A 22,934-nucleotide genomic window follows, 5' to 3' on the forward strand; every position below is an offset into this window, starting at 1 on the left:
TCCACAATAATTCCCTGTAGTCTACCAGTGATGTATTGCTGTATGTTTACTATGACCTCAGAATTAGTCAATAATAAACTCATTGTGAGAAACAATGAGTGGGGGAGGGGTACTGTGAATACAACAGACCTGCCCCAGGTGGGTAGTGAATAATTCAGATACCCAGCTCCCTTACTTGAACCCCCTCTGCCCTCACCAGCGGAGCTATGACTACAACCACACACGATAACCATTCAGCATTTCTCCTGTCTCTGCCAAACATCTACAGCCAGGTGAGTCTTGTTTTTACTGTACAGCGGGAATGTGAGAGAGAGTATTCTTTTTACAAGAGGCTTGTGTTGTGGGAGGGGGAGTTGTAGTACAATGTAGCGTTGGTTGTCAGTGAGGTGCGGGAAATGTCCTGTCACTCAGTGTAACTGCAGTTTGGAGTTGGCCAGAGGAGCATCTGTGTATGTGGTTTATATCCAAAATACATGGACTGTAGTGTTGTGTGTGTAGAGACCTGAAATAGGAGGATTTTACATGAATTCAGGAATAATTATTTGTGTGTATTTTTTGTGTGTGCTGGCAGTCACCCATCTCCTGGTGTGTGTTCAGGTATGTGTGTCTGTCTGTGTACCACTCTCATTGGGTCTGTGTACCTAGCTGTATGTCTGTGTACCTAGCTGTATGTCTGTGTACCACTCTCATTGGGTCTGTGTACCTAGCTGTATGTCTGTACCACTCTCATTGGGTCTGTGTACCACTCATTGGGTCTGTGTACCTAGCTGTATGTCTGTGTACCACTCTCATTGGGTCTGTGTACCTAGCTGTATGTCTGTGTACCACTCATTGTGTCTGTGTACCTAGCTGTATGTCTGTGTACCACTAATTTGGGTCTGTGTACCTAACTGTATGTCTGTGTACCACTAATTTGGGTCTGTGTACCTAACTGTATGTCTGTGTACCACTCTCATTGTGTCTGTCCCTTGCAGCAGTACCATGGTGTCTGGTGCTATAGCGTTGGCCTTCCTCCCCCTGGTGTTGACTTTCCTTATTCGTTACCGCTACTACTTTGTGCTGTTCTACCGGGCGGTGCTGGTCAGGATGTGGTATGACTGTACGACGGGGCTGAGCAGGGAGGAGAGGGCCTTCCAGTACGTTCTGACCCACGCCATCCCTGGCGACCCAGAAAGTATCCTGGAAACCTTTGACCTCTGGTGCAGCAAGGTGGAGTTCATCAGCAACATCGGCCCCAAAAAAGGTGACCCCCACCTGACTTACCACAACCCTCCCCCTAATTCTTATATTCTGTTCCCTCTCTCATCTGACCACAGCATTGTGTCTGCCTGTGTGTGCAGGTAAGATAATGGACCGGATGCTTTCCGAGCACAGCCCTCTGACCGTGCTGGAGCTAGGGTCCCACTGTGGGTACAGCACAGTGCGTATCGCCCGGGCACTGCCCCTGGGAGCCAGGCTCTACAGTGTGGAAATGGATGCGATAAACGCTGCCATAGCAGAGAAGATCATACGGCTGGCGGGCTTCGACGATGACACGGTGAGAGCAGAACACACACACACACGGTGAGAGAGTAAAACACAAAGACAAAAAGACACGGTGAGATCAAATCTGGTCATACCTCCCCCACCCCCAGGTGGAGCTGATAGTGAGTCCGTCAGATGAGGTAATCCCAAGGTTGCGGGCAGACTACGGTCTGGAGCGGTTGGACTTTGTGTTCATGGACCACTGGAAAAAATGCTACCGTCCTGACTTGCAGGTAGCTAATTCACTCATAACCCCCCATGACCTCAAGTCTGTTTTTATGTTGTTGTTCCAGTCTATGTAAATCAGGGGTGTCAAACTCATTCCATGGAGGGCCAAGTGTCTGCAGGTTTTGTGGTTTCCTTTCAATTAATACCTAGACATTCAGATGAGGGGAGTTAGTGACCTTAATTCACCAATCAAGTACAAGGGTGGAGCAAAAACCCCGCAGCCACTCAGCCATCTGTGGAATGAGTTTGACACGTGATGTACACTAAATATACAAATGTATGTGGACACCCCTTCAATTTAGTGGATTCGGCTATTTCAGCCACACCCGTTGCTCACAGGTGTATAAAACCGAGCATACAGCCATGCAATCTCCATAGACAAACATTGGCAGTAGAATGGTCTAACTGAAGAGCTCAGTGACTATCAATGTGGCACCGTCATAGGGTGGCACCTTGCCAACATGTCAGTTCGTAAAATTTCTGCCGTGCTAGAGCTGCCCCGGTCAACTGGGAGTACTGTTATTGTGAAGTGGAAACGTTTAGGAGCAACAACGGCTCAGCCACGAAGTGGTAGCGTGTAAAAACACAATGCAAATAGTCCGGGTAGCCATTTGATTACCTGTTCAGGAGTCTTATGGCTTTGGGGTAAAAACTGTTGAGAAGCCTTTTTGTCCTAGACTTGGCACTCCGGTACCGCTTGCCATGCGGTAGTAGAGAGAACAGTCTATGACTGGGGGGGCTGTTATTGCAGCAAAGGGGGGACCAACTCCATATTAATGCCCATGATTTTGGAATGACAAGTTTGACGAGCAGGTGTCCACATACTTTTGGCCATGAAGTATATGGTATTTTGTGTGGACACCAGGAGGAGCCGTTGCTTCAGTAACGGCTCACTGTGCTGTGGATGCAGGGATTCCACGGAGGGCCGAGTGTCTGCGGGTTTTAGCTCCTCCCTTCTACTTGATTAATTCATTAAGATCACTAATTAGTAAGGAACTACCTCACCTGGTTATCTAGGTCTTAATTGAAAGGAAAAAACAAAAATTAGCAGACACTTGCCCCTTCATAGAATGAGTTTGACACCCCTGATATAACACTTAAAATCAAATTGAATTTGTGCCATCCCCTGAATACAACAGGTGTAGACTTTATTGTGAAATGCTTACAGACAAGCCCTTAAACAACAATGCAGAATAAAAATGTAAAAGAAAATATTTGCACAAAAAAAAAAAAGTAACACAATAAGGAACAATACAATTACAATAGAGGCTACAGACAGGGGTACCAGTACCGAGTCAATACAGACGTACAGGTTAGTCAAGATAATTGAGGTAATATGTGCATGTACGTAATGGTAAAGTGACCATGCAGAGATAATAAACAGGTTAGTTGAGGTAATTGAGGTAATATGTACGTAATGGTAAAGTGACCATGCAGAGATAATAAACAGGTTAGTTGAGATAATTGAGGTAATATGTGCGTAATGGTAAAGTGACTATGCAGAGATAATAAACAGGTTAGTTGAGGTAATTGAGGTAATATGTGCGTAATGGTAAAGTGACTATGCAGAGATAATAAACAGGTTAGTTGAGGTAATTGAGGTAATATGTGCGTAATGGTAAAGTGACTATGCAGAGATAAAACAGGTTAGTTGAGATAATTGAGGTAATATGTGCGTAATGGTAAAGTGACTATGCAGAGATAATAAACAGGTTAGTTGAGGTAATTGAGGTAATATGTGCGTAATGGTAAAGTGACCATGCAGAGATAATAAACAGGTTAGTTGAGATAATTCAGGTAATATGTGCATGTACGTAATGGTAAAGTGACCATGCAGAGATAATAAACAGGTTAGTTGAGATAATTCAGGTAATATGTGCGTGTACGTAATGGTAAAGTGACCATGCAGAGATAATAAACAGAGAGTTGTAGAAACATGAAAAAGGGGGTCAATGCTAATAGTCCGGGTAGCCATTTTATTAACTGTTCATCAGTCTAATGGCTTGGAAGTAGCTGTTAATGACGCAGAGGAACCTGAAGCTCTCAACCCGCTCCACCACAGACATGTCGATGTGACTGGGGGCTTGCTCCCCCTTTTCCTGTAGTCCACGATCAGGTTCCTTTGTCTTGCTGACATTGTGGGGAAAGGTTGTTCTCCTGGAACCACACTGCCAGATCACGGACTTCCTCCCTGTAGACTGTCTCGTCGTTGTCGGTAATCAGGCCTACCACCGTTGTAGTCGACAAACTTAATGATGGTGTTGGAGTCGTGTGTAGCCATGCAGTCGTAGGTGAACAGGGAGTAGAGGAGGGGTCTGAGCACGCACCCTGAAGGGGCCCCCCATGTTGAGGATCAGCGTGGCGGATGTGTTGTTACCTACCCTCACCACCTGGGGGCGGCCCGTCAAGAAGTCCACAATCCAGTTGCAGTGGGAGGTGTTTAGTCCCAGGGTCCTTAGCTTGGTGATGAGCTTTGAGGGCACTATGGTGTTGAACGCTGAGCTGTAGTCAATGAACAGCATTCTCACATAGGTGTTCCTTTTGTCCAGGTGTTCCTTTTGTTCAGGTGGTAGAGGGCAGTTTCGAGGGCAATAGAGATTGTGTCATCTGTGGATCTGTTGGGGCAGTATGCAAATTGTGGTGGGTCTAGGGTTTCTGGGATGATGGTGTTGATGTGACTCATGACCAGCACTTCATGGCTACAGATGTGAGTGCTACGGGTCGGTAGTCATTTAGCTGGTTACCTTAGTGTTCTTGGGCACAGGGACTATGGTGTTTGCTTGAAACATCTAGGTATTACTCACTTGGTCAGGGAGAGGTTGAAAATGTCAGTGAAGACACTTGACAGTTGGTCAGCGTCCTGATAATAAGTCTGAATGTTGACCAGGTCTTCTTTATCCCCCTCTATAACTCCCCTCTTCTAACCTTCACCTCCTAACCCTCCTCTAACCCTCACCGCCTAGCCCTCCTCTAACCCTCACCACCTAACCCTCCTCTAACCCTCCTCACCTAACCCTGCTCTGACCCTCACCTCCTAGCCCTCCTCTATCCCTCATCTCCTAACCCTCCTCTGACCCTCACCTCCTAGCCCTCTATCCCTCATCTCCTAACCCTCCTCTGACCCTAACCTCCTAGCCCTCTATCCCTCATCTCCTAACCCTGCTCTGACCCTCACCTCCTAGCCCTCTATCCCTCATCTCCTAACCCTCCTCTGACCCTAACCTCCTAGCCCTCTATCCCTCATCTCCTAACCCTGCTCTGACCCTCACCTCCTAGCCCTCCTCTGACCCTCACCTCCTAACCCTCCTCTAGCCCTCCTCTAACCCTCACCCTCCTCTAACCCTCACCACCTAACCCTCCTCTAACCCTCACCTCCTAGCCCTCCTCTAACCTTCACCTCCTAACCCTCCTCTAATCCTCACCACCTAACCCTGCTCTGACCCTCACCTCCTAGCCCTCCTCTATCACTCATCTCCTAACCCTCCTCTAATCCTCACCACCTAACCCTGCTCTGACCCTCATCTCCTAACCCTCCTCTAATCCTCACCACCTAACCCTGCTCTGACCCTCACCTCCTAGCCCTCCTCTATCCCTCATCTCCTAACCCTCCTCTGACCCTCACCTCCTAGCCCTCATCTCCTAACCCTCCTCTGACCCTCATCTCCTAGCCCTCCTCTATCCCTCATCTCCTAACCCTCCTCTATCCCTCATCTCCTAACCCTCCTCTAACCCTCCCCTCTATAACCCCCTCCTAACCCTCCCCTCTATAACCCCCTCCTAACCCTCCCCTCTATAACCCCCTCCTAACCCTCCCCTCTATAACCCCCCCTAACCCTCACCTCTATAACGCCCCTCCTAACCCTCTCCTCTATAACCCCCTCCTAACCCTCCACTAAAGTGTGCCCCTCCTAACCCTCCTCTAACCCTCCCCTCTATAACCCCCTCCTAACCCTCCCCTCTATAACCCCTCCTAACCCTCACCTCTATAACCCCTCCTAACCCTCCCTCTATAACCCCCTCCTAACCCTCACCTCTATAACCCCCTCCTAACCCTCCCCTCTATAACGCCCCTCCTAACCCTCCCCTCTATAACGCCCCTCCTAACCCTCCCCTCTATAACCCCCTCCTAACCCTCCCCTCTATAACGCCCCTCCTAACCCTCCCTCTATAACCCCCTCCTAACCCTCCACTAAAGTGTGCCCCTCCTAACCCTCACCTCTATAACCCCCCTCCTAACCCTCACCTCTATGACTTCCCTCCTAACCCTCACCTCTATGACTTCCCTCCTAACCCTCCCCTCTATAACGCCCCTCCTAACCCTCCCCTCTATAACGCCCCTCCTAACCCTCCCCTCTATAACGCCCCTCCTAACCCTCACCTCTATGACTTCCCTCCTAACCCTCACCTCTATAGTTGGCGTCGGAGAAGGCAGATTTATTTATTTTGTACATAATGTTGCAGCTACCGTCTCTTATGACCGAAAATAACTTTAGGACATCAGGACTGTGATTACTCTCCATGAACTGGCAGAATCCTTTTTTTCCTTTAACGAGTCTGACGTGAACGATACACTGCTTTCTCGGGAACCAGCAGCAGAGAAAAGGGGGCCGGAGGGCGGACTGCCTTCTGAGAATTCGTAGGCGATCAAATAAACCCCCACTTCCTTCCATTCTGCTAGAAAACGTGCCATCTTTGGACAATAAAATAGATGACCTACGCGGAAGATTAAACTACCCATGAGACATTCAAAGCTGTAATATCTTATGCTTCACGGAGTCGTGGCTGAACGACGACATTATCAACAACATACAGCTGGCTGGTTATACGCTGTACCGGCTGGATAACGGGCGGTGGACTATGTATTTTTGTAAATAACAGCTGGTGCACGATATCTAAGGAAGTCTCAAGCTATTGCTCACCTGAGGTAGAGTATCTCATGATAAACTGTAGACCACACTACCTACCTAGAGAGTTTATCTGTATTTTTCGTAGCTGTCTACATGGCACCACAGTCAGAGGCTGGCACCAAGACAGCATTGAATGAGCTGAATTCCGCCATAAGCAAACAAGAAAACACTCACCCAGAGGCGGTGCAACTAGTAGCCGGGGACTTTAATGCAGGGAAACTTAAATTTGTTTTACCAAATTTCTATCAGCAAGTTAAATGTGCAACCAGAGGAAAATAATCTCTGGACCACCTTTACTGCATACACAGAGACACATGCAAAGCCCTCCCTCACCATTTGGTAAATCTGACCATAATTCTATCGTCCTGATTCCTGTGTACAAACAAAAATTAAAGCATGAAGCACCAGTGACTAGATCAATAAAAACATGGTCAGATGAAAAGATACAGGACTGTTTTGCAGCACAGACTGGAATATGGTCCGGGACTCCTACGATGGCATTGAGGAGTACACCACATCAGTCATTGGCTTCATCAATGTGCATCAATGACATCGTCCCTACAGTGACCGTACGTATGTACATACCCAAACCAGAAGCCATGGATTACAGGCAACATCCGCACTGAGCTAAAGAGTAGAGCTGCCGCTTTCAAGGAGCTTGACTCTAACCCAGAAGCTTATAAGAAATCCCGCTATGCCCTCCAACAAATCGTCAATACAGGATTAAGATTGAATCGTACTACACCGGCTCTGACGCTAAACATATGTGGCAGGGCCTGCAAACCATTAGACAACAAAGGGAAGCACAGCCGAGAGCTGCCCAGTGACATGAGCCTACCAGACGAGCTAAACTACTTCGAGGCAAGTAACTATGAAACATGCATGAGAGCACCAGCTGTCCTGGAAGACTGTGTGATCACGCTCTCTGCAGCCGATGTGAGTAAGACCTTTAGACAGGTCAACATTCACAAGGCCAGACGGATTACCAGGACGTGTACTCCCAGCATGCGCTGACCAACTTTCAAGTTTCTTCACTGACATTTTGAACCTCTCCCTGTCCGAGTCTATAATACCAACATGTGCGTGTTCAGTCTCCTCCTGTACTCCCTGTTCACTCATGACTGCACGGTCAGGCACGACTCCAACACCATCAATAAGTTTGCCAATAACAAAACAGTGGTAGGCCTGATCACTGACAACGATGAGACAGCCTATAGGGAGGAGATCAGAGACCTGGCCGTGTGGTGCCAGGACAGCAACCCCTCCCTCAACGATGAGACAGCCTATAGGGAGGAGATCAGAGACCTGGCCGTGTGGTGCCAGGACAGCAACCTCTCCCTCAACGATGAGACAGCCTATAGGGAGGAGATCAGAGACCTGGCCGTGTGGTGCCAGGACAGCAACCTCTCCCTCAACGATGAGACAGCCTATAGGGAGGAGATCAGAGACCTGGCCGTGTGGTGCCAGGACAGCAACCTCTCCCTCAACGATGAGACAGCCTATAGGGAGGAGATCAGAGACCTGGCCGTGTGGTGCCAGGACAGCAACCTCTCCCTCAACGATGAGACAGCCTATAGGGAGGAGATCAGAGACCTGGCCGTGTGGTGCCAGGACAGCAACCTCTCCTCAACGATGAGACAGCCTATAGGGAGGAGATCAGAGACCTGGCCGTGTGGTGCCAGGACAGCAACCTCTCCCTCAACGATGAGACAGCCTATAGGGAGGAGATCAGAGACCTGGCCGTGTGGTGCCAGGACAGCAACCTCTCCCTCAACGATGAGACAGCCTATAGGGAGGAGATCAGAGACCTGGCCGTGTGGTGCCAGGACAACAACCTCTCCCTCAACGATGAGACAGCCTATAGGGAGGAGATCAGAGACCTGGCCGTGTGGTGCCAGGACAGCAACCTCTCCCTCAACGATGAGACAGCCTATAGGGAGGAGATCAGAGACCTGGCCGTGTGGTGCCAGGACAGCAACCTCTCCCTCAACGATGAGACAGCCTATAGGGAGGAGATCAGAGACCTGGCCGTGTGGTGCCAGGACAACAACCTCTCCCTCAACGATGAGACAGCCTATAGGGAGGAGATCAGAGACCTGGCCGTGTGGTGCCAGGACAGCAACCTCTCCCTCAACGATGAGACAGCCTATAGGGAGGAGATCAGAGACCTGGCCGTGTGGTGCCAGGACAGCAACCTCTCCCTCAACGATGAGACAGCCTATAGGGAGGAGATCAGAGACCTGGCCGTGTGGTGCCAGGACAGCAACCTCTCCCTCAACGATGAGACAGCCTATAGGGAGGAGATCAGAGACCTGGCCGTGTGGTGCCAGGACATCAACCTCTCCCTCAACGATGAGACAGCCTATAGGGAGGAGATCAGAGACCTGGCCGTGTGGTGCCAGGACAGCAACCTCTCCCTCAACGATGAGACAGCCTATAGGGAGGAGATCAGAGACCTGGCCGTGTGGTGCCAGGACAGCAACCTCTCCCTCAACGATGAGACAGCCTATAGGAGGAGATCAGAGACCTGGCCGTGTGGTGCCAGGACAACAACCTCTCCTCAACGATGAGACAGCCTATAGGGAGGAGATCAGAGACCTGGCCGTGTGGTGCCAGGACAACAACCTCTCCCTCAACGATGAGACAGCCTATAGGGAGGAGATCAGAGACCTGGCCGTGTGGTGCCAGGACAGCAACCTCTCCCTCAACGATGAGACAGCCTATAGGGAGGAGATCAGAGACCTGGCCGTGTGGTGCCAGGACAGCAACCTCTCCTCAACGATGAGACAGCCTATAGGGAGGAGATCAGAGACCTGGCCGTGTGGTGCCAGGACAGCAACCTCTCCCTCAACGATGAGACAGCCTATAGGGAGGAGATCAGAGACCTGGCCGTGTGGTGCCAGGACAGCAACCTCTCCCTCAACGATGAGACAGCCTATAGGGAGGAGATCAGAGACCTGGCCGTGTGGTGCCAGGACAACAACCTCTCCTCAACGATGAGACAGCCTATAGGGAGGAGATCAGAGACCTGGCCGTGTGGTGCCAGGACAGCAACCTCTCCTCAACGATGAGACAGCCTATAGGGAGGAGGTCAGAGACCTGGCCGTGTGGTGCCAGGACAACAACCTCTCCCTCAACGATGAGACAGCCTATAGGGAGGAGGTCAGAGACCTGGCCGTGTGGTGCCAGGACAACAACCTCTCCCTCAACGATGAGACAGCCTATAGGGAGGAGATCAGAGACCTGGCCGTGTGGTGCCAGGACAGCAACCTCTCCTCAACGATGAGACAGCCTATAGGGGAGGAGATCAGAGACCTGGCCGTGTGGTGCCAGGACAGCAACCTCTCCTCAACGATGAGACAGCCTATAGGGAGGAGATCAGAGACCTGGCCGTGTGGTGCCAGGACAGCAACCTCTCCCTCAACGATGAGACAGCCTATAGGGAGGAGATCAGAGACCTGGCCGTGTGGTGCCAGGACAGCAACCTCTCCCTCAACGATGAGACAGCCTATAGGGAGGAGATCAGAGACCTGGCCGTGTGGTGCCAGGACAGCAACCCCTCCCTCAACGATGAGACAGCCTATAGGGAGGAGGTCAGAGACCTGGCCGTGTGGTGCCAGGACAACAACCTCTCCCTCAACATGAGGAGGAGATGATCATGGACTACTGGAAAAAGGCTGAGCCACGCCCCCATTCACATCAACGGGGCTGCAGTGGAGCAGATTGAGAGCGTCAAGTTCCTTGGTGTCCACATCACCAACAAACTAACATGGTCCAAACACACCACAACAAAACCTATTTCCCCTCAGGTATGGGTCCTCAGATCCTCAAAAGGTTCTACAGCTATACCATCTAGAGCGTCTTAACTGGTTGCATCACGGCCTGGTATGGCAACTGCTCGGCCTCCGACCGCAAGGCACTACAGAGGGTAGTGCGAATGGCCCAGTAAATCACTGGGGCCAAACTTCCTGCCATCCAGGACGTCTATACCAGGCGGTGTCAGAGGAAGGCCCTAAAAATAGTCAAAGACTCCAGCCACCCTGTTCTCTCTGCTACCGCACGGCAAGCGGTACCGGAGCGCCAAGTCTAGGCCCAAGAGGCTTCTTAACAGCTTCTACCCCCAAGCCATGACTCCTGAACACCTAATCAAATGGCTACTCAGACTATTTACATTGCCCCCCTCCCTTTTACACCGCTGCTACTCTGTTATCATCTATGCATCGTCACTTTAATAACTCTATCTACATGTACATATTACCTCAACTAACCAGTGCCCCCTCACATTGACATCCGTACCGGTACCCCCATACTGCTGCTCTATAATTACTTAAGATTTTTTTATTATTTTTAAACTGCATTGTTGGTTAGTAAGTAAGCATTGTTGGTTAGTAAGTAAGCATTTCACTGTAAGGTCTACTTACACCTGTTGTATTCGGCGCATGTGACTAATATAATTTGATTTATAACTCACCTCTATAACTCCTAACCCTCCACCTGTATTGTGGTCTGCAGGCTCTGGAGGGCTCTGGTCTGCTGGGAAAAGGCTCTGTAGTGCTTGCTGACAACGTCCTGTTTCCGGGTGCTCCTAACTTCCTCCGACACGTCCGCAAGAGTGGCCTCTACGAGTGGAAGATCCACAGGGCCACTCTAGAGTACAGCAAGGGCATCAGGGATGGGATGGCTGAACTTGTTTACCAGGGGATCAAGTAGGGTGGGGGCATAGTGCATCTGTTACCTAGACATACAAGACTGAGGTTGGGGGCAACTTACTTTTGTTCTCGGAGCCTACTAGTCTTCTGCTGTTTTCCGCTTAGTGCCCCCTGCTGGTTGAATATCATTCTGACAGTCTCTCACGTGTTTTACAGGTCTGTCTGTTGCATTAATAAATCCATTACATACATTCTCTGTACATTGTTTTTCTTTATTTACATAAGAAACTTGACCAATTAAAGTTATTTACTTTACATACAACTGAGCTTCTGTTAAGTTCCTTTTTACAACTTGTTGAATACTGACATGCTATAGCACGTGTTCTTACTCTCCAGGTTTCTGTTGGCCACACACACACACACACACACACTACTCAAGTGCAGTGTACAGGCTGTGGTTTATGCCCATTCAGCGGTTTTAAGAGCGCCCATTCAGATATGACACATGACTGGCGGCTGGGGGGGGTGTCAAAGTACACACTCCAACAGAATAACGAGCACCAGAGAGGGGAGTGAGTTCGCACTCAATGTCCTTGAGTTAAATGTGTGTGTAGTCTAAACAAGGGGTCTGACTGTCTCGACCTGATGGGGAGGACAGAACTGGCAGAGGGGGGGTTGAGGTGGAGGCCGCTTTCTGTTTCCTAATGTTGCAAAACCACTTATCTGAAGAAACTTTTACAGTTCAGTCTTCACACATTGCAACTGTAGAACACTGAATGAGAGAACACGCACTTTCTCCATGCAGTAAACCATCACACAGCTCACCCTGTCGTGTCCCATGGTGGGTGTGAACAGCAGGGAAAGTTCACCAGCCAAGACACACTGTCAGGAAGAGTAGATGAGCACCTATCCTGCTGGAGAGCTACTAAGGGGAAATCAGAGAGTAGCGAGGATTACTCTGGTCTAGATCATCCACTGGTCTTGGTCTTGGTCTGCTCCCTCCATGTCCACCTGCAGTTTGAGCGAGATGACAGAGAGATGACTGAAATGTGTAATAAGAGGTTCTAGTATTTCCATTAGATACTGTTCCACAGACGTGACCCCTAACCCCTGATTGTGTGTGTGTGTGTTAGACCTCGTTGACCTCGCCGTCATCCGGTGACTCGTTGTAGTCGTTCATCTCATCTATGTCCTGCATGTCCTCTTCATCCTCAGAGTCTTCTTCACTATCTTCCTCATCCTCATCCTCCTCCTCTTCCTCCTCGTCAAATGTCTGCTACACACCCACAGAGAACAAAAACAAAAGCCACACACACCCCAGAGTGAGTATGGAAAATGACAACAAAAAAACACCCCTCAACAGAAATACAGTACCAGTCGAAAGTTTGGACATCTACTCATTCAAGGGTTTTTCTTTATTTTTACTATTTTCTACATTGCAGAATAATAGTAAAGACATCACAACTATGAAATAACACATATGGAATCATGTAGTATCCAAAAATGTGTTCAATCAAAATATATTTTATATTTCAGATTCTTCAAAGTAGCCACCCTATGTGCAAAGCTGTCATCGAGGCACTCTGACATTGGTATAATTTAAAGGACAACTATGTCTTATTTTCATCCAAACATTGACACAAAATTGTAAACTATGTGTATAATTTGAGGAATGAAATGTCATGAGATAATGAAACCTAGTTGGTAATCTCCCCTTTCTGTGTACCACACCACCATATCAACATGCCCAAGTTCACACAGAGTAGGGGGTTTAGGATCACCATCTTTAACTTGGTTTGGATTCGAGCTAGCGAGCAACACAAACACTAGTGTTTTACTTTTGTATGTGCTGTTCTCTCCTACTGTAGCCTCTCCTCACTGTCTTTGGATGGTATAACTAAAGCTTATGCTTTTCCTCCCTCCTCTGGCCCTAATGACTCTACCTAATCTGGGAGCTGTTAGGAATAAACACATAATGCAAACATTAACTCTATTTTATTGAATTGTAATGCCTTTCCACCCCGCACATGGAACCAACTTCAAAAGACATTACAATTGGATGTACTGGTGCCTCTCTGGCAATATACAATATTGTTTGGGGACCTTCTTATTGTGGAATGTAATTGTTTGTCTTTCTTATATTGTATTAGATTTTGTCTGATGTAATTGTATATGCAGGGCTCCCTTGTGAAAGTGAACCTGGTCTCAATCATTTTTCCATGCTTAAATAAAGGTTGAATAAAAATGTGAACATAGATACCCTTTGTAATATCTCATGACACTTGGTCAAAATCCATACACATCTCATATACATTTGGGTCAACTATTAGATGAAAATACAAGTGACTGACTAAAATAAACATTATTTAAAGCTCTGATACCTCGAAGATTGGCTTCCCAATAGGCATCAGGTTATTGTCCTTCTCTGCGATGCTTTGTAACTAAGGGGGAGAGAGAGAGGTCAGTGTTTGTCTGAACTCAGATTGGCTCTGTGACTCCTGCCAGTGCTGCTCTGTGTTTACTCTCTCGGTGTGTGTGTGTGTACCCAGGTCTGGTGCTGCTCTGTGTTTACTCTGTCGGTGTGTGTGTGTGTACCCAGGTCTGGTGCTACTCTGTGTTTACTCTCTCGTGTGTGTGTGTGTGTGTACCCAGGTCTGGTGCTGCTCTGTCTTTTCTCTCTCGGTGTGTGTGTGTACCCAGGTCTGGTGCTGCTCTGTGTTTACTCTCTCGGTGTGTGTGTGTGTACCCAGGTCTGGTGCTGCTCTGTGTTTACTCTCTCGGTGTGTGTGTGTGTACCCAGGTCTGGTGCTGCTCTGTGTTTACTCTCTCGGTGTGTGTGTGTGTGTGTACCCAGGTCTGGTGCTGCTCTGTGTTTACTCTGTCGGTGTGTGTGTGTGTGTGTGTACACAGGTCTGGTGCTGCTCTGTGTTTACTCTCTCGGTGTGTGTGTGTGTGTGTACCCAGGTCTGGTGCTGCTCTGTGTTTACTCTGTCGGTGTGTGTGTGTGTGTGTACCCAGGTCTGGTGCTACTCTGTGTTTACTCTCTCGTGTGTGTGTGTGTGTGTGTGTGTGTGTGTGTGTGTGTGTACCCAGGTCTGGTGCTGCTCTGTGTTTTCTCTCTCGGTGTGTGTGTGTGTACCCAGGTCTGGTGCTGCTGCTCCTGTTGGTGTAACTCTGTCTCATCCACACACGGCCGGTCCAGGTTGAACCACAGAGACTCTGTCAACCGGGGAAACAGCGAGGGAAACAGCATGGACATCTCTGTCTGAAAGGAAACACACTTCCCTGAGGCAGGATAGATATCAGCACCCACCTAGATAACAGACCTGGCTAGATTAGTACACAGCTGATCAGATGTTGGTTTCAGTGACCCAAAAAACTGATTGGGGGGTGTAGCTAGCGATAGATAGCTGTAAGACATGACAACAATGTTTTCAACATAGCTAGCTAACATCTGCTAACTTGGGTAGGTTAGCTACATAGCTAGTTACTGTAAGTACTGCACGGTTTAGGTTTTGCATGCTTTAAATGGTATCTGCTAAGCTATTACAGATCTGTCTTACTAACTAGCTAGCTAACACTCTTCATCCTGCATAATGTAGCTAAGGTTAGCCAGCTAGCTAACACTGCAATAATGTTAGCTAGCTATGTTACGAAACAATATCTTATACCGTTACATCAATAATAAAAATACTGTAAATGTTCACCGTCTTACCTGTAAAACCACTATCCCGTCTTGCTGTCAAAATAGAAATTTCAACTGACCGGAAATCGGTGTTCGTTTGTAAACGCTCCGGGTGTGTAGGCAAATAATTTCAAAAGATTCCGCTTTATGAACCGTTCTCAATGGTTTAAACGATATACTATATAGATTATAAACTGCAAGGATGATCATACTCTTTGACCATACAGCGAGAAAGTTTAAGTTTCGGCTTAGTAAAGCAGGCACACCTATGTATAACGCTTTAGTTTCATTAAACTTTCACTTGAGGGGTAGCTACTCTCTGTGAAACTGTAAAAAATAGTTTCAGAACTTATTTTGAATAGAAAATATACTTAACACCTGTCTCTATATGTTCTAGGTAGTTTCTTCATGCAAATGTGACTTTGAAGGACATTGAAACCTGCCTGAAATAATTACCCTGCCTGAAATGCATATCACATGATAAAGTTAAACACTTAATATGAGCTCATGACCTTTGGGTGCAGTAAACCAGTGATTTCCACATTCACTAATTAACAGTGAAGAAAATATTACGTGAGGCTTGGTGATAAAGGTTTTATGCTGCATAATATGCATACTCTGACCTCTAAGTCAGCTGTCATAAACCTGAGGAGTTACACACATTATAAACGTTATAAAATCATGCAATAATCCTAAACAAATGCATGCTATTGTTACAGGCTGACTACACCACCCGCGTCGCGTGCGCTCGCGTTGCAAAATAAATGTAGACATACATGTTACTCAATTATTGCACCCACACTGCTCGTGTGTGCCAACGCGCGTCTGCGTTTCCAAGGGATAACACGGAACAAACAAAAACGTCTGCACACATGCGCCATCTTGCATACATTTATTTTGTCACCTCACACCAAATGCGATCAAAACAAACTCTGAACCAAATGATATTCATTTGGGGTTGAAAAGCATTAAACATTTATGGCTAGTTAGCTTGCACTTGCTAGCTAATTTGTCCTATTTAGCTAGCTTGCTGTTGCTAGCTAATTTGTTTTGGGATATAAACATTGAGTTGTTATTTTACCGGAAATGCACAAGGTCTGACAATTAATCCACACATAAAACGGTCAACCGAATCATTTCTAATCATCTCTCTTCCTTCCAGATTTTTTCTTCTCTTGACTCTATATTGCGATTGGCAACTTTCATAAATTAGGTGCATTATGCCACTGACCTGGTTCATCTTTCACTCACCCCCTTGTGTATAACTAATGAGGAGATGACATGTTGGTACCTGCTTCTATAAACCAATGAGGAGATGGGAGAGGCAGGACTTGCAGCGCGATCTGTGTCAGAAATATAACTGATTTCTATTTTAGCCCTTGGCATCGCAGACGCTCGTTGGCGTGTGCGAGCAGTGTGGGTGCAATAATTGAATAACATGGATTTCAACATTAATTTTGCAACGCACGCGCGAGTGGTGTGGTCAGCCTATTAGTGTGCTGCGCGCTAATAGCGTTTCAATTGGTAACATCACTTGCTCTGAGACCTTGAAGTAGTTGTCTCCATTGCTCTGCAAGGGCCGCTACTTTTGTGGAGCGATGGGTAACAATGCTTCGTGGGAGGCAGTTGCTGATATGTGAAGAAGGGTCCCTGGTTGGAGCCCAGGTAGGAGCGAGAATAGGGACAGAAGCAACACTGTTACACTATGACAGATAACTGCAACATCCTGTGTTAGATATGTCACAGGACATGTTCTCTTTAAGAGTGATTTTTTTTAAAGTCTCTAGAAGTTTTACTGCAGTAATCTATCAGGTCATGCTGCCATTTTCACACCTTCAGTGCATAAACTACTGGTGGATGGAATCTTATCATGACGAGGCTGAGACCTTGGCTTGAGATAACGCGAAACCTCCCTCGCAGAGAGACCTCACAATACCCCCCCCTTCCCCACACACACACACACAGAGGCAGACTTTGCTCCGTTGAGACCATTCTCATGTGGTTGCATGTCAGGGAGTTTCCCACAAGCCACGGACACATATGATCATACACACACCTGAGGTTACAAGCTGCCCTGCCATTGTAAAGGACTCAAAATCACCTTTAGGTGATTGAAACAGGACTTCTGCACCAATACATTTGACAAGGTATTGTGAATCCATTGTTGTATTATTCTAATTGGCTCATGCTTATCATATGTCTAGATGTGGGTTAATTTGAGAGTGAGATTTACAGTAAATTGATAGATTATAAAGATGCCTATGCTTTGTGAAGAATGGTCCTCCTATGCTTTGTGAAGAATGTGTGTTCTGGAAAGGTTTATTACAACACTAAAATGTTCCTCCTGCAACAGACCAGCAGGTAACTGTTAGACATCTTTCTCAATGTGTTTTTAGCAGACTTCTGGGTTGTTCATCTGTTCGTGTGTGTGTGTGTGTGTCTGTGTGTGTGTGCTTTACCCATGCAGTGTGTTGATAGAAGTGTAGTTAGTATCTGTGTGTTCTCTCCTCCACCGACCCAGCTGTAGAGACATGTGGTGGGTATTGATCCTGCTGCTTTCCCTGGCCAGCCAGGCTCAGTCTTTAGAAAAGCTCAACATGTGTATGGATGCCAAACACCACAAAAAAGAGCCTGGCGCCGAAGGACAACTCTATCAACAGGTGTGTGTGTGTGTGTGTGTGTGTGTGTGTGTGTGTGTGTGTGTGTGTGTAAGTAGAGTGAGAGGAATGGTGGAAAACTGCATACATTTATTAATCTTTAAATTAATAATGAATCTATCTATGTTCGTTCTTTTCCTCCTGTATTGTGCTCCGTGGAGGGATAATGTTATTTTCCTCCTGTAGTCTGTTCCATGGAGGGATAATGTTATTTTCCTCCTGTAGTCTGTTCCATGGAGGGATAATGTTATTTTCCTCCTGTAGTCTGTTCCATGGAGGGATAATGTTATTTTCCTCCTGTATTGTGCTCCGTGGAGGGATAATGTTATTTTCCTCCTGTAGTCTGTTCCATGGAGGGATAATGTTATTTTCCTCCTGTAGTGTGCTCCATGGAGGGATAATTACATTTTCCTCCTGTAGTGTGCTCCGTGGAGGGATAATTACATTTTCCTCCTGTAGTGTGATCCATGGAGGGATAATTACATTTTCCTCCTGTAGTGTGCTCCGTGGAGGCATAATGACATTTTCCTCCTGTAGTGTGCTCCGTGGAGGGATAATTACATTATCCTCCTGTAGTGTGATCCATGGAGGGATAATGACATTTTCCTCCTGTAGTGTGCTCCGTGGAGGGATAATGACATTTTCCTCCTGTAGTGTGCTCCGTGGAGGGATAATGACATTATCCTCCTGTAGTGTGATCCATGGAGGGATAATTACATTTTCCTCCTGTAGTGTGCTCCATGGAGGGATAATTACATTATCCTCCTGTAGTGTGCTCCATGGAGGGATAATTACATTATCCTCCCGTAGTGTGCTCCATGGAGGGATAATTACATTATCCTCCCGTAGTGTGCTCCATGGAGGGATAATTACATTTTCCTCCTGTAGTGTGCTCCGTGGAGGGATAATTACATTATCCTCCTGTAGTGTGCTCCGTGGAGGGATAATGTTATTTTCCTCCTGTAGTGTGCTCCATGGAAAGATAATGCCTGTTGTACAGCTAACACCAGTGCGGAGGCCCATGATGATAACTCCTACCTGTACAACTTTAACTGGAATCACTGTGGTATCATGACCCCCAAATGCAAGAAACACTTCACCCAGGACACCTGCTTCTACGAGTGTTCACCTCACCTGGGGCCCTGGATACAGCAGGTAAAGGCATAGATCATTTCCTAGGCAGATAATCTATCAGTTGGCCAGACTAGACAAAGGCCCCCAGCATTGAGAGAATTTGAATAAACTGGCCCGGGCAAGTGTTGTTTTGACGGAAAAGTCGGCTCAAAATAAAAGTGATGTAGGCCTAGGTTGCGCACGTGAGTAGGATTCAGTAGGATTACTAAATAGGATTCAGTAGGATTAATAAATAGGATTCAGTAGGATTACTAAATAGGATTCAGTAGGATTACTAAATATGATTCAGTAGGATTAATACATAGGATTCAGTAGGATTAATACATAGGATTCAGTAGGATTAATACATAGGATTCAGTAGGATTAATAAATAGGATTCAGTAGGATTCATAAATAGGATTCAGTCGGATTCATAAATAGGATTCAGTCGGATTAATACATATGATTCAGTAGGGTTAATAAGCATCATTCTGTGTTTTCACATCAAAAGTGATTGCTTTTGATAACAAATGAAAAGTAGTCATGAAATTCAAGGGGATTGTATGTTTCTGATCGAGGCATCGAGCTGCCTTCTCGACAACAAGACCGAACGGCGCAGATTACTGTTTAACTTGAGCTTTATACTTTACAATGTCAAATGAATCAACATTCTATGACTTTTATTGTGTAGGTGGACCAGTCTTGGCGTAAGGAGCGGATCCTATACGTGCCTCTGTGTCAGGAGGACTGCCACAGCTGGTGGGACGACTGCAAGGATGACTTCACCTGCAAACAGGACTGGCACTACGGCTGGGACTGGACCACAGGTACACACACACACACACACACACACACACACACACACACACACACACACACACACACACACACACATATACGCACACACACACATACACATATACACACACACACACACACACACACACACACACACACACACACACACACACACACACACACACACACACACACACACACACACACACACACACACACACACACACACACACACACACACACAACCAGGCAGCAACACATCCGCCATGCTGCCCCTCAGTGGTGCGTGCATAGTCTCTTCCTGTACTCCTTGTTCATCCACGACGACAATGAGCCCTGGCAGTGTGGTGCCAGGACAACAACCTCTCCTTCAACGCCAGCAAGACAAAGGAGCTGATCGTGGACTACAGGAAAACGGAGGGCCGAGCACGCCCCCATTCACATCGACGGGGCTGTAGTAGAGCGTGTTAAGAACTTCAAGTTCCTCAGTTTCCACATCACTGAGGAATTAACATGGTCCACACACGCCAACACAGTCGTGAAGAGGGCACGACAAACGGCTCACCCCCCTCAGGAGGCTGAAAACATTTGATCCTCAAAAAGTCCTACAGCTGCACCAATGAGAGTATCTTGACTTGCTGTGTCAATGCTTCTATATAAGGCCGGTTCAGAGGGAGGGCCCTAAAAGTGGTCAAAGACTCCAGTCACCTAAGTCATAGACTGTTCACTCTGATACTGCTCGGAAAGCCATACCGATGCACCAAGTCTGGAACCAACAGGACCCTGAACAGCTTCTCTCCCTCTCCCTTAGGATAAAGTAATCCTTCTCACCCCCCCCCCCCCCCCCCCCCTTTAAAAGACCTAGATGCACTATTGTAAAGTGGCTGTTCCACTGGATGTCATAAGGTGAAAGCACCAATTTGTAAGTCGCTCTGGATAAGAGCGTCTGCTAAATGACTTAAATGTAAATGTAATACCGATGCACCAAGTCTGGAACCAACAGGACCCTGAACAGCTTCTCTCCCTAAGCCATACGACTGTTACATAGTTCATCAACTAGTTAACCAAATAGTTCAGGTAGCTATCTGCATTGGCTCTTTTTGCACTACCTCTTTGTGACTCATCACATACACTGCTACTGTTTATTATCTATATTCTAGCCTAGTCACTTAATTCCTAGTTAAAATGTACATACAGTGCATTCGGAAAATATTCAGACCCCTTCAAGAATTAGAGAAACTCCCCAAACACCGATGTGCCAAGCCTGTAGCGTCATACCCAAGGAGACTCAAGGCTGTAATCGCTGCCAAAGGTACTTCAACAAAGTACTGAGTAAAGGGTCTGAATACTTTTGTAAATGTGTTATTTCAGTTCATTTTATTTTATATTATTTGCTAAAAAAAAAAAAATCATTATGGGATATTGTGTGTAGTTTGATGAGAGCGAAAAACAATTTAATACATTTTAAAATAAGGCTGTAATGTAACAAAATGTGGAAAAAGTCAAAGGGTCTGAATACTTTCTGAATGCATCTCAATGACCTCGTACCCCTGCACATGGACTCGGTACTGGTACTCTGTGTATATTACCAAGTTATCCTGCCTCATTGTGTATTTATTATTACTTTTATTATTACAGGTTATAACTTTTTTTATTATTTCTCTAGTTTATTTCTCTCTGCATTTTTGGGAAGTAAGCATTTCACAAGTAAGCATTTCACTGTTAGTCTACACCTGTTGTTTAAGAAGCATGTGACAAATAACATTTGATTTGACACACACACACACACACACACACACACACACACACACACACACACAAACAAAATAAAACATTGTTTCTTCCTCCTCTCCTCTCCACCCCGTCTCTCCTCCCTTCTCTCCACTCTATCCCTCTTCCATCCTCTCCACCCCGTCTCTCCTCCCTTTCTCCTCTCTTCTCTCCACTCTATCCCTCTTCCATCCTCTCCTCCCGCTCTCCTCTCTCCTCTCTTCTCTCCACTCTATCCCTCTTCCATCCTCTCCTCCCTCTCTCTCCACTCTTCTCTCCACCTCCTCCCTCTCTTCTCTCATCCCCTCTTCCATCCTCTCCTCCCTCTCTCCTCTCTTCTCTCCACTCTATCCCTCTTCCATCCTCTCCTCCCTCTCTCCTCTCTTCTCTCCACTCTATCCCTCTTCCATCCTCTCCTCCCTCTCTCCTCTCTTCTCTCCACTCTATCCCTCTTCCATCCTCTCCTCCCTCTCTCCTCTCTTCTCTCCACTCTATCCCTCTTCCATCCTCTCCTCCCTCTCTCCTCTCTTCTCTCCACTCTATCCCTCTTCCATCCTCTCCTCCCTCTCTCCTCTCTTCTCTCCACTCTATCCCTCTTCCATCCTCTCCTCCCTCTCTCCTCTCTTCTCTCCACTCTATCCCTCTTCCATCCTCTCCTCCCTCTCTCCTCTCTTCTCTCCACTCTATCCCTCTTCCATCCTCTCCTCCCTCTCTCCTCTCTCCTCTCTTCTCTCCACTCTATCCCTCTATCCCTCTTCCATCCTCTCCTCCCTCTCTCTCAGGCCGTAACCGTTGTCCTGCTGAGGCTAGTTGTCGTAAGTGGACAGATATCTTCCCTACAGCCCAGATAATGTGTGAGAAGATATGGTCTGACTCCTACAGCTACACCAACCTGCCCAAGTCTTCTGGCCGCTGCATGCAGCTGTGGTTCACCGGGAAGAACCCCAATGAGAAGGTGGCGGAATACTACCTGAACCACGCCCCCTGGCAACGTGCTATCCCCGCCTCACTCCTCCTCCTGGCAACAATGTCATTAAGCGTTGTCCTGCTCTGAATAAAACCACAGATGTTCATGTCATGGATGGCTTTATGTGTCCTTGTCTCCCTACACACATTAACCGTCTCTCTGTGACTATATGTCTCAAATCAAACCCTATTCCACATGTACACTACTTCTGACCAGAGACATAGGGGAATAAGTACTTCAGTCCTCACCGTCACTCCCTCTTCATTCTGTCCTCTTCTTCCTTCACTCCTCTCTTTCCTCTACCGTAGAAGGGTTCAGCGTTTAGCTTGAGTCCCTCCCTGGCACTCAGACTGCCAACAGAACCTTACTCTCTGTCTAGGATGTTAGGATATTTCAGGGAACCAAAAACACATAACCAGTCTGAGAGGGAGGCCAATCGGCTTCAGTTCTCAGTAATTAGAGGGTTCCAATCCCCAGTGTGTGTGTGTGTGCGTGCGTGCAGTCTGTTCTCGTCTTTTATTTTTCTGTTTGTCTTAAGGGTGTGGCTAGCCTCCCATTACCTGTGGTTACCAGGCCATAGCCTCTGCTACCTAGGATGCAGCACACACTCTCTCACATGAGCACATAAACACACTC

The 22,934-nt window shown here is 47.1% G+C and overlaps 3 protein-coding genes across 8 annotated transcripts; 2 read left to right on the top strand and 1 right to left on the bottom strand.

Moving 5' to 3' along the window:
• The first annotated feature begins 160 nt into the window (after positions 1–160).
• Positions 161–11,572, top strand: tomt (transmembrane O-methyltransferase). Of its 2 annotated transcripts, XM_029681453.2 has the most exons (6): positions 161–272; positions 572–597; positions 975–1,243; positions 1,341–1,537; positions 1,635–1,757; positions 11,172–11,572. In XM_029681453.2, exons 1-6 carry the CDS (start codon positions 207–209, stop codon positions 11,367–11,369), a joined length of 879 nt encoding a protein of 292 aa, XP_029537313.1. In that variant the 5' UTR covers positions 161–206; the 3' UTR covers positions 11,370–11,572. The 2 variants fall into 2 exon arrangements, with proteins under 2 accessions (XP_029537313.1, XP_029537314.1); XM_029681454.2 differs by lacking the exon at positions 572–597 and having other exon boundaries at positions 166–272.
• Positions 11,560–15,864, bottom strand: LOC115141999 (anaphase-promoting complex subunit 15). 4 transcript variants are annotated; one of them, XM_029681460.2, is made up of 5 exons: positions 15,024–15,864; positions 14,448–14,573; positions 13,690–13,749; positions 12,453–12,584; positions 11,560–12,319 (listed from the first exon to the last, which is right to left on the bottom strand). In XM_029681460.2, exons 2-5 carry the CDS (start codon positions 14,565–14,567, stop codon positions 12,272–12,274), a joined length of 360 nt encoding a protein of 119 aa, XP_029537320.1. In that variant the 5' UTR covers positions 14,568–14,573; positions 15,024–15,864; the 3' UTR covers positions 11,560–12,271. The 4 variants fall into 4 exon arrangements, with proteins under 4 accessions (XP_029537320.1, XP_029537318.1, XP_029537316.1 ...); XM_029681458.2 differs by having other exon boundaries at positions 12,444–12,584; positions 14,448–14,569; positions 15,024–15,851; XM_029681456.2 differs by having other exon boundaries at positions 12,444–12,584; positions 14,448–14,593; positions 15,024–15,851.
• Positions 15,865–16,951: 1,087 nt separating this feature from the next.
• Positions 16,952–22,409, top strand: folr (folate receptor). 2 transcript variants are annotated; one of them, XM_065000520.1, is made up of 5 exons: positions 16,952–17,140; positions 17,461–17,653; positions 18,617–18,805; positions 19,455–19,590; positions 22,114–22,409. In XM_065000520.1, exons 2-5 carry the CDS (start codon positions 17,525–17,527, stop codon positions 22,383–22,385), a joined length of 726 nt encoding a protein of 241 aa, XP_064856592.1. In that variant the 5' UTR covers positions 16,952–17,140; positions 17,461–17,524; the 3' UTR covers positions 22,386–22,409. The 2 variants fall into 2 exon arrangements, with proteins under 2 accessions (XP_064856592.1, XP_029537323.1); XM_029681463.2 differs by having other exon boundaries at positions 16,953–17,140; positions 17,515–17,653.
• The last annotated feature ends 525 nt before the right edge of the window (positions 22,410–22,934 follow it).

This window comes from Oncorhynchus nerka, linkage group LG14 (genome assembly GCF_034236695.1).
Source record: "Oncorhynchus nerka isolate Pitt River linkage group LG14, Oner_Uvic_2.0, whole genome shotgun sequence".
Lineage (NCBI taxonomy): Eukaryota > Metazoa > Chordata > Actinopteri > Salmoniformes > Salmonidae > Oncorhynchus > Oncorhynchus nerka.

Excerpts from the sequence above, each read along its gene's own strand:
- tomt (XM_029681453.2), top strand. The coding sequence starts at position 207 with ATGACTACAACCACACACGATAACCATTCAGCATTTCTCCTGTCTCTG. Across the intron at positions 598-974 it reads ATCTCCTGGTGTGTGTTCAG|CAGTACCATGGTGTCTGGTG; the intron begins GTATGTGTGTCT and ends TGTCCCTTGCAG. Across the intron at positions 1,538-1,634 it reads CGGGCTTCGACGATGACACG|GTGGAGCTGATAGTGAGTCC; the intron begins GTGAGAGCAGAA and ends CCCCACCCCCAG.
- LOC115141999 (XM_029681458.2), bottom strand. The coding sequence starts at position 14,567 with ATGTCCATGCTGTTTCCCTCGCTGTTTCCCCGGTTGACAGAGTCTCTG. Across the intron at positions 12,585-13,689 it reads TTGGGAAGCCAATCTTCGAG|CAGACATTTGACGAGGAGGA; the intron begins GTATCAGAGCTT and ends GTGGGTGTGTAG. Across the intron at positions 12,320-12,443 it reads ATGACGGCGAGGTCAACGAG|GTGGACATGGAGGGAGCAGA; the intron begins GTCTAACACACA and ends CTCAAACTGCAG.
- folr (XM_065000520.1), top strand. The coding sequence starts at position 17,525 with ATGTGGTGGGTATTGATCCTGCTGCTTTCCCTGGCCAGCCAGGCTCAG. Across the intron at positions 17,654-18,616 it reads AAGGACAACTCTATCAACAG|TGTGCTCCATGGAAAGATAA; the intron begins GTGTGTGTGTGT and ends TTCCTCCTGTAG. Across the intron at positions 18,806-19,454 it reads TGGGGCCCTGGATACAGCAG|GTGGACCAGTCTTGGCGTAA; the intron begins GTAAAGGCATAG and ends TTTATTGTGTAG.